Source organism: Polistes fuscatus, unplaced genomic scaffold (assembly GCF_010416935.1).
Source record: "Polistes fuscatus isolate 324 unplaced genomic scaffold, CU_Pfus_HIC Scaffold73, whole genome shotgun sequence".
Taxonomy (NCBI): domain Eukaryota; kingdom Metazoa; phylum Arthropoda; class Insecta; order Hymenoptera; family Vespidae; genus Polistes; species Polistes fuscatus.
The window spans coordinates 47,793-62,248 of NW_025113155.1; the positions used below are offsets into that span (position 1 = coordinate 47,793).

Below are 14,456 nucleotides of genomic sequence, written 5' to 3' on the forward strand. Positions count from 1 at the left end.
AGCCTTGTACCACCGTCCTTTTTCTTTACTAGTACAACCGGACTCGCGTACTCAGATAACGATGGTTGAATAATACCGCTAGATAACCAATCACTGATGTGATTCTCTACCTCCTGCCTTTCCGACGGAGGTAAACGTCTTGGCCGCTGATAAACTGGCTCTTCGTCTTTTAGCATCAAACTCATTTTAACACCAACATCACGCACTTTCACCAGATTATAGTTACTAATCAAGTCTACTACCAATTTTTTATGCTCACTCGACGGAATGTGCGACAGATCTAGCTCATTCGTATCATATACACAGTCTATCTTTAAGATTTCGACTACTTCCTCGCTGTTCTCCCCGCTTCCCGACGGTTTGCTAATTGCAATTTTTCCCTTTCTAATATTAATATCCACCGTATCTAAGAAATCAGTTCCTATCAAAACAGCATGCTGCATCAATGTATCGGGTACCACGGAAATTTCAATGGTATATTGATTACCATCAATCTCAATACCCGCAAAGAATTCCCCTAACGTTTTATTGTCCTCCGAGCCTATTCCACGAAATCTGATCTCATTCGGTTTCAATCTAGGCGATCCTATTTGTATGTATTGTGTGGCTCGCATTAGAGATATATCGCTTCCGGTATCGATTAGCGCGTCGATTTTCTGACCATTTATTACTACTTCTTTGTAATACTTACCACGCACCGATCGCGAGATACTACATGAATCTTTGTTAGTAATACGGTTTCTAGGGCAATTAACCGCGATATGACCAAATTCCCTACATTCGAAGCACTTCGTACCTCTACTCTTATATGGGCATTCCTCGCTAAAATGACTCATCGCACCGCAATTTTTGCACCTCAAACGGTTATCTGATACGCTATTTATCTTTCTTCTAACGCTAGCGTCTATGTTGCTTTGACGTGTCGTTGAGTTATCCATCTTCGCCTGTTGCGGGCGTCCTTGTAGCGATATATGCTCGAACGCGCTCAGAAGGGATTCCTTCCTTTTATGACCATGCACCCTTGCTTGATCTCGTAGCGATTGATCTGGTATCCCAGCGATGACGAATTCGATCATTTCTTCCTCGTCGATCTCTATCCGGTTCGCTAATATGATCTTCTCATGGAAGTAATCGCTAAAAGACTCGTCACGCTTCCAAACACGTTCCTGGAACCTCGTTCGTAAGGTCATCTTGCTGATTCGCTGATGGAACATTTTTCGCAACTCAACTAAAAGTTCATCCACTGTGAGATGCAGTATTCTCTCCGCGATCTAAACCACTCTAACGCTCGCCCCTTTAAACGCTGTACGATCATCACTTTCGCCTGGTCTTCGGTCAAATGATACATGTCACGCAGGTAGTTTACGTGGTCTTCCCATATTGTAAACTCATCTGCCTCCCCTTCAAAGTATCCAATCAATTCAGTAACAGCTTTTAAAGATAATTTATTTATCTCCGTTTGCGCAGGTGGCCGGTTCGCCTCTTCCAACCCGTACGACTGGCCAACAGCAGGACTTTGTGTCCTTCGCAGGATCTCTATTTCCTTCCGCGCTAGTTCTACTTCTCGTTCCGCTATCTCTTTCTCTTTTCGAAAGATTTCCATCTCTCGTCTTAAAAGCGCAAGCTCATCTATACTCTCACTCACCGCGGCTACGGTTGTGTTACGCGTTTCTTCGACATCCCTCCTCGCAATACTGTCTCCTATTACCCAATTTCCCGATGGATCAGCTTCCATAAGGCGAGCTATCAACTCGCCTTTAACACCTGTCGTGGCAAGTCCCAAAGCTGCCAACTTCTCCTTCAATTCCGATACCAAAAATTCCGAAGGCGCTTTACGTACGTCGCTCATGATTTTTTCTTCTTCTATACTGTTTCGCACACACGACTCTCTGTCACGCTGTTCAACGCTAATTCTTCACTATCACAAAGGTTCACACCAATTCACTATCGCAAAAGTTCACACAATTTCGCTATCGCAGTATTCGCTGTTGTTTTTCCGCAATCCTACTCTTCGCACGCTGTAGCTCTTCAATCCCGGCTGAGCCCCCAATTTTGTAGGATTTTTAATGGGAAAAACAGTTTTATTACAATTTCTAATCGTTATTACAAAACGCAGATCATCTCTCTTACAACGCTCAACACTCACTACTCTTTTTCGCCCGTGCATTCATTCGTCGCATTCACACCGTCCTTTATTTCGTCCGTTGAATCAGGTTACTTAAAATCTAACCGATATTAGATATATAGCGTCTTTGTGTCGGCAGACCCAAAAGATAAGACGGCGACGCTTACCGTCTCCTACATAATTAATGAATATTTTTGAATTGCCTAATATGAAAACCTTTGATTTACTCGAAACAATAGAAATTGGACATCCACTACCTTGAAAATAAACGGTCCATATAAAAAAGAAACATTTTACAAATTTAAGTAAGAAATATTCTTTTATTTGAAGCATTAAAATGGAAAATTCATCGAAAAATTTTAAATCCAGTATTCAAAAAAGGAATTCTTTCAACCTATATGGATTCGATAATAAAAAATTCAAACAGACTAGCTACAATTTTAGATAGTACTAACGGAAAAAATGTAGATACCCTACATTATGTACATTTATGTACTTTGGATATAATATTTGGTAAGGTTTTGAAATTCTTAAATGCTTCAAATATTTGTATAAATATTAGTGAGTTAATTAAAATATGTTTTCTTTTTGTACTGACAGATAGCTTTCTAAGCTGTGATCTTGATTTGCAGAATAATCCGGAATGTAAACTTGATGAATATATATCAGAGTAATAGAAAATAAATAGAATGTTTTAATATTTATAATATAATGCAAAGTTATTCTGTATTTGTTCTTTAATTGACTTTTATTTTTCTTCAGAACGATGGATATAATTATGAAAAGAGCTTTCCAATTCTGGTTACATCCAGATATTATATTTTACAATTCATATTTAGGAAAAAGACTAAAGGAACTGACTTTACACATTGATAAAATCACGAGCGAGGTATAAATAAAAAGATCTATCCTATTTGAAATTGTCTTAATTTACCTAAATAATCAATTTCTAAACAAAATTATATCCTACTAATAAGTATAACATTCATTCGTCAAGATTATAAAAAAAAAAAAGAATCGATGGAAGAGAATAGAGTTACTGAAGAATTGCAAGAGTTAGATGCAAGTAAGAATAATTATTTTTAAAAAATATGCTATTTTTAATGAATTTATGGATATAAGAATTTTTTAATAAGAATCCTAAATAATATATTATTATTATTTTAGATAAAGGAAAAAACACAAATATATTTCTTGACCTATTATTCAAATCATTTTACGAAACAAAAGAATACTCGGAGAAAGATATTCGTGATGAGATTAAAACAATTATTTTTGCAGTAAGTTGAGTTCATTCTAGATAAAATTCAATTTTATTTTATTAATTAATGTTAAATAATAATTTGTGTTACTTTTTTTAGGGAAGCACCACTACTGCTGAAACACTTGCTTTTCTATTTTTAATGGTTGCTACATTTCCGGAAGTTCAAGTATGTACAGATGGCACTTGAATACTACATAAAAAATTATATATATTGTCATACTAACCTTGTATTATGTTTTTCTCATTTCTGATTGCAGCAACAAATATACGAAGAGTTGTACCAAATGTACGGCTCAAGCGATCCGGAAGATATTCTTATTACACTTGAAGATATTAAAGAAATGAAATATTTGGAACGAGTTATCAGAGAGACATTACGTCTCTTTCCTCCTGCCGCTTTTATTGGACGAAAAATTTCCGAAGATATAGAAGGTATTCTTACACATACTCCAAGACTATTCGTATATAGTTTTTTACCATTCATATCACTGTTTTATTCAGTAATAATATGTATATATTTATTTTATGAAGTGGACGAGAATGTGACAATACCAAAAAATAGTTCTGTACTTTTCTCAATATTTACATACTTTCGTATGGAAAAATATTGGAAACAACCTTTAACATTTAACCCTGATCGGTTTTTACAAAACAACTATAATCCCAAATATTTCTTACCATTCAGCACTGGAAAAAGAGATTGCATAGGTAATAGCACATTTTTAAAGATTCTTGAAATATTATTCCAAACTATTATTCTACAAAATACAAATATATTTAATATCGCTATTACAGGTCAGACATTTGCAATGAACGAAATGAAGACAATAGTCGCTACTGTATTAAGAAAATTTATTGTTCAAATCGACAATCCAATATCAATTGAAGATATTCCGATTAAAGTCGGCCTTACACTGAAACCAGCGGCACCTATATTATTGAAATTTAACAAAAGATAATAATTATCTTTTTTGTCAATACTTTGTTAAAGAAAACAATTTTTTTTTAAACTTTTTAAAAATAAATCAATTTTAATTAATGTTGAACTACCGACGCCTTGTATCGGTACTCCGGTGGTTTTCTTGTCGTTGAAAATGCACTTATCGGTTGATGATTGGAATTGTTTATTTATGAGGTATGAGGAAGGTAAAAATAAATTAAAATATATTGTTTGAGCCCAGTCAGTACTAATAAGTACAATTTATTTGCCGATATATCTCGATACGTGTCGACACGGCTCGAGATAGACGGTCCAGATGTCTCACTCACTCGCTTGCGTAGGATACACAACAATGAGTTTTATTGGTTTCCGGTTTATATTAAGCGTATCGTTAATCGTATCCTTAACAATGCAAGATAGTATATCATGTTGCTCGCTTTAATGTATTTATCGGAAAGATTAAAAAGAATAAAACGACGAGTGAATTTGAATAGGAAGCGAAGAAATAATGAAGTATTCTACCCGGTCTCATGTTCTAAGTCGTATAACATCGTTTACAAATTTTTATTATTACTTTTCTGAAAAGAAACTAAATTTTTACCTATCTCACTAAGGATTAGAAAATCGACAAAATTTGGAAAAGCAAAGTCTAAAAATTGAAATATTATATTACATTAGATTTTGTCATAAAAATAATATATATTTAGTGACTCGAAATTTTGTATACAAAATCGATCTGCGGACATTCTATTTTTTTTCACTCAGAATAACGAATCGAATATTTTAGTAAAGATTTGTTCTCGAATTCCAATCCGAAAAATTCAAATCAGGAAGCTCAGTCTGTGCCATTGTCGGTTGAACGTTGATCATCGTACACCAACCAGAAAATTCGATTGGTGGCGTAAGGAGGTAGTTCGTGTGTTCACACTAATGACGTCAAGGGGCGTGAAAGACGAAACCGTACAGCCAATTTTTTGAACCCACATACGTTGGCTGCCGATACCTCGCGGATGAAAAACATGCGTGAAGTATTACGGTAATAGGATCTACCTTCCCAACAAAGGTACGAGACTATGTCCGTTTCTTCTAAATTCTTTTTTCATTTTTTTCTGCTACAGTTTCTATTGGTCTTTTTTACAGAGCAAGGACAGCAAACGTCGAGAAAGACAAATTATTTTTAGAAAGGGCATTTTCTCTACCTTCTTTTCGTCTTCTTTTTTTTGTCGTAAAAAAATTAAAAGAGAAACAGGTAATACTTTCCAGATTGCAGCAGAGATTGCTATAAACCTCCGATGCGAGAAGATTCTGTCATAAGAAAAAGGGTTTGGAAATTGAAAAACGGTAACGCGTGAGTACGTTTTTAAAATTATTTTTCGTACTCGTTGAGCAACGAAAAAAATGAGAAAAGGCATACGTTCGCTAGAAAATAAAGAACTTAAGAAATATGTCAAATTACGAAGAATCATCCAAGAGTTTCAAATGCTATTGCTGCTGCTATCTGTGCTGATGCTCTTTTGCATCGGAACTAGTTTTTGCTACTCTTCTTTCCTTCACTGCGTCTGTTTCTCTTTTTTTCTTCCTTTACTTGTTTCCATGCAGAAGAGAACTCGCGATAAAAAAAGGGAGAAAGACAAGAAGAAGATTATGAAAATGATGTTACCCTTCGACTCCGCAACGAGAAAGCAAATTGCTAATGAACGACTTGTCACGAGCTGTTTTATCGAGGCTACATATATAACACAAGATGGGTGATCTTAAATAAACGAAGGAGGAACTAGAAACTGTTAGAAAGAACCCAAAGGAAAAGAATACTCAAGGAAAGATTCAGCCTCCGTCTGAAATCTCTATTTGTGAAATCTTTTCTTTTCCTTTTTTAATTTATATATATATATTCTGTGTGTGTGTCATTATCTTATTATTTTCCATAAGCATCTTGAGAAAATGTCATATGAGCAAACGAATATGCAACATGTTACTGACGCTTTGATGAAAATATGCGCGGACACGTTTCAACGAGGGTTCTTTTTTCTATAGGCATCCTTATCATTTTCTATCTCTTTCTTATTTCTTATCTTCTATCCCCCTTTTTCTCTATAAACCCTCCATCCCTGTCACTTTTAGATTTCTATTATTGCAATTATAATCGAGAGATGATGCAGCGTAAGAAACAAGATTTCGTTTGACGTCAACGATCGGAAAAATTGACACCTGTAAAAGACCCGCATCAAGTCCTCGTCAACGGCCTCTTTCGGACGTTCCACCTCTTCTTCCACCCGTTACTTTATAAATCAACGGTGATGCACGACTTCTCTTGCGTCCCGCCGTGACCATAGACGTAACGTTACTGCAATGAGCCCACGTACAAATGTAGAAAGAGGAATGAAAGGTGGTTTTGTGTGAAAGAAAGAGAATCTTTTCTTATTGATTTATCCGTCACCACTTTTCTCTATTATTCGATATCCCGAAAGTATATCTCTCCGAATGCTCGCGAGCTTCTTACAATTATCTAGAATACACAATCAATCTCTTACTCTTAATTACTACTAATTAGTACTAGAAATACTACTTACAATAATAATTAGTTGTAGAGTTAGTCTGAAAATTATTCAGAAATTTTCGGAATTGTCCGATTACAATATTAATAGATCCTTCATAATAATTTATTAATTTATTTGTTTTAATTTAACTATTCTTAATATTTGCATGAATTTATTTTAAATCAAAAAATATAGATAAAAAATATTTTAATTACTAAAAAAAAAAACAGCTGTAAACAAGGTAATTGAATAAAATTGCAAATAAATTCGACGGGAAGAAATCGAAATGATCATTTAAATATTCGATTATAAGAAGGAAAAAGAAAAAGAAGGAACAGAAAAAGAGGATGGGAAGGAAAAGTTGAGAGAACCAGACTTTTTTTAGAAACCCTCTCTACCCTATTTTTCTTACACATAAACCCTTTTCTTTTTCTCCTTTCTTTTTCCTACTATTCTTATTCTTTTCTTAAAATGCAAATCCATTACATTTAAGTTTTAGGTAACACGATCGAAAACAGTAAGTTAACACTGAGTTTTCTATAAAGCGATTTTCGTATAACGCAGTACGAATTAATTTCGTTATAGGATGTTTTAAAGAGGAGCGGAAGAAGCGCGAGCAGAGTGGGAAATAGGGAAATATAGCGAGTGGGGGAGTATATCTACACAGCAGGTAACGTAATAATGTAATTAATTAACATTTAATACAATTCTTGAAAAAAAATTTATTCTGCACGTATAACAAGATACTTCGCTTATCTTGTTCTTGTGTTACCGTTTAACATACAAAACTTCGGAAAGATTCCGACATATAGAAAACTTAAAAATTTTTATTAGAACATTATTAAATAAAATATTAGAACAAATTTGTAACGGACGGTGCACTGTTTTATAACATTTTAAACATAAATGTGACTCATCAATGCAATCTGAACGACAGTAGGTGATTATATTTTTTAGGTCTGATTTTTAGCAATTTTTGATGCTAAATAGTTTAACATTTTTGTATGACGCTTCCTGCAAAATTTTAGTGCCAGAATGCATTCCAAATTCTGATATCTTGATTTTTGTTTTCGTTACTAGATTATAGAGTATCGTCGCGTTTGAAATTGATGTATTCAATAATAACATTAAAGCTAATTTTATAATACATACACTTGATGGTTTTTCTACGTGTGTAGAATATGCTATCATTTGATCTGATAAATCTACATCACATTTTTCTATGTTATTATCGGTCAGGAATTTTTAGTTTTATTTTGGGGAGTTTGCAACAACATTACTATCATAAAAAGTGTTTTACTTCTCCTTACGGAAAGCAAGCGATATTGTACGATCGGAAGCAATCGTAAACTATTATCTTGTATTCATAATGCGCACTCTAGTGTCATAGAGAGTTATTAAGTGCTAACATTCGTACCCCCACCACTCGGACCTCGAGTACGTGCGCCCTGTTGGGCCCATTATCAAAAAACTCTCGTTCTATTCTTCCGCAGGACGCCTACAACGATATATCAGAGACAACCAGTGAGCGAATTATTGTAAGGACAAGTATATCCCATATACTTGGATCATCGTACCAAAGGGTTTACCATAAAGATGGTAAACGAAGGAGGAGAGAAGAAATGAGGAAGTGGTTGCGTTTGAACCACCGCCCGACGTTCCTAACCCGAACCTATTGGTGAGATACCATCAATCTTGTTATATTCCCGGAATATCCATCAGGATGTACGAGAAGTAGGTGTAGAGGCCACATGCGTTGTCCGCGGTTGACCATTATTGACGAGCAGACGAATAACAATTAGGGTTTTTATACCGCATGGCTTTTCCATGACGAGCCTCATAAAGTATTGTACTTTCATTTGGCTTCAACAATCACGAGTGTTAATAACTATTTTAATTTTACTTTTCTCCTTCACTCTTAGCTAAATCCAATTCACCAGAGAAGACTGTAACGCCGGAGAAAATATAAACATATGCGACGGTAAGGAAAACCTTGCAGCAATTTAATAACAGTCAATTCCTTTAGAGAGTTATTTATGTTTTAGTTGAAAATTTAAAATGGGGGTAGGCTCCCTGACATACATTGTTTCGCTTTTTAAACTGTACGAAAACAATTAAACCCAACAGATCCATAGAGGAAAGTGACATGGTGAAGAAATCATCATTTTCCAATTCCAATAAGGGTTGCGTCAGGGTTGCGTCTAACTGCGCGGTGAGAACCGAGCAGCCTACCCAATTGACGGAATCAAAATTTCTAACTTTATACCTATCGAAGTAAAAGAAACTTGCGAGATTTATGAGACATCTGTCGGCACATTTGACAATTTCTCACAAAATATTTTTTTTAATTCTAATACTATTTAATAAATTTCCCACTCCGATCCAGACCATACCAGAAAATCTATTTTTCAAGAACAGTAAAAGATAATAACGAGCATTCATTATTTGTGATTATTTTATTTTCGTTTTCATAGTTTTCGAAGGATTTGTAAATTAATCATTTAAATCTATATGTATATATATGTTACCGGTAAACGACAAAATGCCTGCATTCTACAGAATGCCTAGACATTATTGACAACACCACAAGAAACCCGGCAATGTAGGAAATATATTCATTTTTTTTCTTTCGATGAATCTCGTCATTTCCCACTTGGACGGTAACTTATATCAGTGACAAGAAGGATCAGCGGGGCGTTCTAATTTTGTATTGTTCTTACAACGAGTGTTTGTGACGTCAACGAAGAATTAAATATGACGATACCCTTCCTTAACATGGTAGCAGAGCATGGTTGAAAAAGAAGAGATCCGTGGTTACAAAAAACTATGATTTAAAAGAAACTCAAGTAAGCATCTAGGAAAGCTTATCAATGGGTGTTGTAAAAAAATATTAGTATTTAAAATGAAAAGGTCCCGGTTGGGTGTACACAGTTTCAAAAGAAGAAATAATTGAATATTTATGCAACTTTCGAGTGGATTCGGTGTTAAAGTACTGCACACTATCGAATTAAGCAACAGAAAGAAGAAACAAAGTTGGAAGATAAGAAAAATGGTTTAAAAATAGACACAAACGAAATGGCCAACAACGATGGCATCAAAATTCAACTATTTGGTGGTAAAAATTATAGTATTTGAAAGAAGAGGATATTATTGTTTTTAAAATAGAAAAAATGCGACGAGTCTGCAACAAGAGGAAAAAGAGGAAACGAACAACAAGCAGACCGGAACAAGATCTGAAAACAATGAACTATATTTATTGTAGTATTTCAAATGATCAATTAGAGCTTGTGAGTGAAAAAAATATGGCTTTGGAAATTATGAAAAAATTGGACGATCTATACTTCAAGGAATTATCGGCTCTACAAATATGTGTAAGAAATAAACTATCATAGATAGAATGAAGTTGAAAGATTTTAAGGACTCCAGTTAATTTATCACAGAATTCGAAAAAAGCGATTAATGAATTAAAGAATGCAAGTGGAATAAAATTGATGAACGAGAAACATTAAAGTATATGTTGAGAACATTACCTGACTCGATAAGTTATATCGGAGATCTGGTAGATGCACTACGAGAAAATGACAATAATTGTGAATTTGTAAAAAATAAAATAAGCATGTAGGGAAAGTCGAAATATAAATAATGACAGCGGAAAGAATAAAAACTAGTATTATTCAAGCTGAACAGAAGAAAGATAAAGATTGTTTTGGACGTGGACTATTCGGACACTTTAAGGGGTGAGATACAGTCAGGATTTTCAAAAAATGGATTTGATTTTTTTTGCATTTTCTTGAAGAGTATGATATTTCGAAAATATTCTCTGAAAATTTGAAGGTAATCCGATGAATAGTTGCCGAGACATTCTACAATTGATTGGTAGCGGACAGAAGGAGCAAGCAACCGTTTTCGATACGCCTATTATATTTTATGAATAGTCTTGTGGAAACAACAAAAAAGAACATCGGAAGCTGAAAATAAAGAAACGAATTAATTGACTGTATAATCTTGTTATGTATCACTATATTTGTGTTCAAAAACTTATTCGATTATTTTATTATGAATCGTAACGAAGGAAAACTTCAGAGATCTATTAATCTTCTTAAATCGCGTACTGTTAAAAGGCAAGTGTTTTCAATTCGAAAACAGCGAAAGTGAGGAAAGTGTTACAAGTTCATTAGCTAAAAAATTAAAATGTGACATAGAAGATGATGTACCTGAAGATAGTTGAGTTGAATATAAAATAATAAACTTTGTTTCTGTATTACGACCATTTCGAATCTTGTAATAGGAAAATAGTGTAATGTGGATGTGAAATTTCAGACAGTAAGCACACGTGGTTCGAGATTTAAAATTGTAATATCACGTGATGATTGTATTAACGATAACATTTCTTGTATATAATAATGTAAGTAATTATTTAATTAGTATTTCTATAAGTACATAAATTAAGTGTAAGATAGGAAAACTTTTCTAGAAATTTTCAAAAATTTATGATTCAAAAACTATAAGCTTTAGCAAGATTTTTTATAGAATACTTTCGTTGTGCAATTGTCCAAAATATGAAAAGAAAATAATTCATCTCGATAAACTATAACTTTTTGAAAACTTGTTTAAACAATCGGCTATAAAGAATTGAATACTTCACTTTTCGACAAAAAATGGTGAAATTTGAATTCAGCGGATCAAAATAGATAAAAAAAGTTTAGCTTCATCCATATAGCGCCAAATGTTACGAAAATATAATACCGTATCCACATCAAAAATCTTTAAATGCCTTTTTCTCCAAATTATGTTTGTCAAGTTGGTGACCACTATAATTCAATAACAACTCGATGGATTTTAATGAAATTTTGACTCTTTATTAATAGCACTAAAAACTGATTCTTCATCGAAGGATTTTCATTTAGGTGAAAAACTTCAATTTATTTTTACAATAGACTCAATTTTTCTGCCGAAAATCGAAAACAATAACAAAAACCGTCATTTAATTAATTTTCAAAAAAAAGACCTTTAAAAAAGAACTAGATTTATTATAAAACTAATAATTTATATATTTTCTTTTTTTTTTTGATGATCCAGTAAGATGTTCTGATGGTCACCGCAAAGCACTCCTTGCGAAACGGAGTCTAACAAAGATGGCGATATTTTTATATAAATAATTAATTTTTTTTTTTTTGAAATATTGTAGAAGTTAAGTTGAATCATAATATAAAAACTCTGTGTAATCAGTTTTATAAAGCAAACTTAATTATTATAAAAAAACAATTATTACAAATTTCACTCCTCTAACTGTATCTCCTCTCTAAAGAGAGCTCCAACAAGACTATTGTTTTACAAATAGAGGAATCATAGATATTCATAAACGTTCATAAATTTTAAAAAAATGTATCGAATGCGCACGGTAATTTCTTTTAAAAGCTTCTATTAGTCGATTGCCACTTATTACACAAAAATACGAAAGTATTGCCTGTCGCCAGGCGCTGAATGATGTAAATGAAACTTCTAAGAACGTTCGGGCGTATAGCATTGTGGTAATTTGTTGCGTTTGTTGTATGAAGAGAGAATTTTACTCTATTATCGTGAGTGTTTTGATTTCGGTAGTTATAATTGATTGCTTTAATAATTCTTTAATATTCGATGTTTCATCAGTGTTAAAGTCTTTTTTATGTGTGTGTGCTCGTTTGGTCACTTTAGCGTAGCTTCTTCTTGATTCAGTGTGTTCATATATTGGTACTTTATCTCTGTTGTGCATTTTCGTTTTGTTTATAGTAAGGAATTTCCTTGTAAGTATCGTCTAGAATAGGTTTTACCAATACTTTTTTTCTTAACGTTGAAAACAATTTTTGTTGTAGTAGTTTTTTCGTCTGACATCCTTTATAATTTGCTGGGTGATTACCGTTGCAGTTTACACATATGACGTTTTCGATTTTGCCCTCTTGAGAACAGAGTGTTGTTAAATGTTTTTTTGCACATTTTAAACAGGCAGGATTTCTGTTGCAATAATTTTTTGTGTTTCCATAAGCTTGGCATCGTCTGCATTGACGTATTTCTCTTTTAGTTCTAGGTGGTTCGACTTTAATTATTGTATTAAGCAGGGTATTAATGTCGTATATGTTTTTTTTATTATTCTGAGGAGACTGTTCAATAAAAAATAAAGGTAGCGGCTGTTTGGTATTGAATTTTGATATATTATTTATTCATCTTACCTTGTGACCAAGTTTGTGTAATTCATTTGTTATTTTAACTGTATTTGACTTGGAATGAAGTCCTTCAATTACGATTTTATAGCTCTTCTCGTTTTTTTCTTGATACTTGTGGTATCCAAGTTTTAAGTTCTTAGTCCATTTATTACCTTTCTGATCATATCTGATGGAGTAGTTTGAACTTTAACTTTGTTCTCTATAAGTTGTTTTATTACATAGCTATTTTGTTCAGCTGTCTCATTCAATAACTCGAGCAGAGGGTCGATGATTTCCGCGTCAATTTATATTGGTGGTGGTTTTACTGCATTTTTACCTTCCAATTTTTCGGTAGTATTTTTTGGTTTTGTTGACTGGACGAGTAGATCATAAGAGTTGCTTATGGTATGTTTTGAAGCCATTTTGTAGGTAATAATGCGGAAGAGTTATTATTACTGTTTTTTGGTTCACCATCTTGCGCTTTTTTGAACTCTGTAAGCGGGAATCTAGATTTGCGAATCTTCGGAGTCTGTATCCATATCACTTTCCATACACGGGTTTCTATTATCTATTTTGATTATTCTCATTTCGGTACGAGCAAGTTTAGAGGATTGTTTTGTTTCCATCGATAGTTGACCTATTTCGATATTAGCTTTTATTCTAATAATATACCTGCTCTCCTTATTAACTATTTTAAGAGGTGGGATGTTATTAATTTTCATGGTCAAGGTTTTTTTGCCATAGGATTAAACATGCGGTTACACGCGTGGGTACAGTGTTACCTCGCTACAACACTGGTCACTTTACCCTTGAAGTTGCCATGTAAACCTAACTTATGTTATACTGTGTATCTCAGCGTATTTATTATTTAAATACTTATATTTTCGGGAGCGGTAGATAAGCACGTCCGTATTTACTAACTATTGAACGAAGAATTCCTATCTTATTGATATGATAAATTAATGTGCTAGAAAAATTTACATCTAATCGCACATCAGCGCTTTTTCAAGATTGCATCGAGTTTGCGTCAGAGAAACATCAGCGTTTTTTCAGAGTTTTGCCGGAATGAAGCGAATATTACGCTCCTAACATCTTTCACACAAATTTATATATTTATTACCCCGCGCAGGCCAGATGAAATTGAAAATTTCTTTTCGATATTGTCGATTGCGATAATCAAGAAATAATGGGAGTTTACTTTTCGCTTGAGACACATTTGATTACATATTATTTTTTTTATTTATCTCAATCTTTTGTAGCACATACACTCGTATAGCATCCGTTTATTTTCCTTTTAATTTTTCTAACAGATATTATTTATTTTTTTAGGTTTTTTGCAGTTAAAAGAAAAAATAAAGATTACATAAAATAAAACGCAACCTCATCTTTTCAAAAATGAGCAAGCTTTATA

At 33.4% G+C, this 14,456-nt stretch overlaps 1 protein-coding gene across 1 annotated transcript; it reads left to right on the forward strand.

Annotated features, from left to right (window-relative positions):
• The first annotated feature begins 2,523 nt into the window (after nucleotides 1-2,523).
• LOC122524528 (cytochrome P450 4V2-like) lies at nucleotides 2,524-3,935 on the forward strand. The gene is made up of 6 exons (XM_043646841.1): nucleotides 2,524-2,638; nucleotides 2,726-2,795; nucleotides 2,888-3,014; nucleotides 3,487-3,555; nucleotides 3,647-3,850; nucleotides 3,921-3,935. The coding sequence occupies exons 1-6, from the start codon at nucleotides 2,524-2,526 to the stop codon at nucleotides 3,933-3,935; spliced, it is 600 nt and encodes a 199-aa protein (XP_043502776.1).
• Nucleotides 3,936-14,456: the final 10,521 nt, after the last annotated feature.

Bases quoted from the DNA above. Each gene is read 5' to 3' on its own strand.
- LOC122524528 (XM_043646841.1), top strand. From the start codon at position 2,524: ATGGATTCGATAATAAAAAATTCAAACAGACTAGCTACAATTTTAGAT. The intron at 3,015-3,486 runs GTATAAATAAAA...TACTTTTTTTAG, and splicing joins TTGATAAAATCACGAGCGAG to GGAAGCACCACTACTGCTGA. The intron at 3,556-3,646 runs GTATGTACAGAT...TTCTGATTGCAG, and splicing joins CTACATTTCCGGAAGTTCAA to CAACAAATATACGAAGAGTT.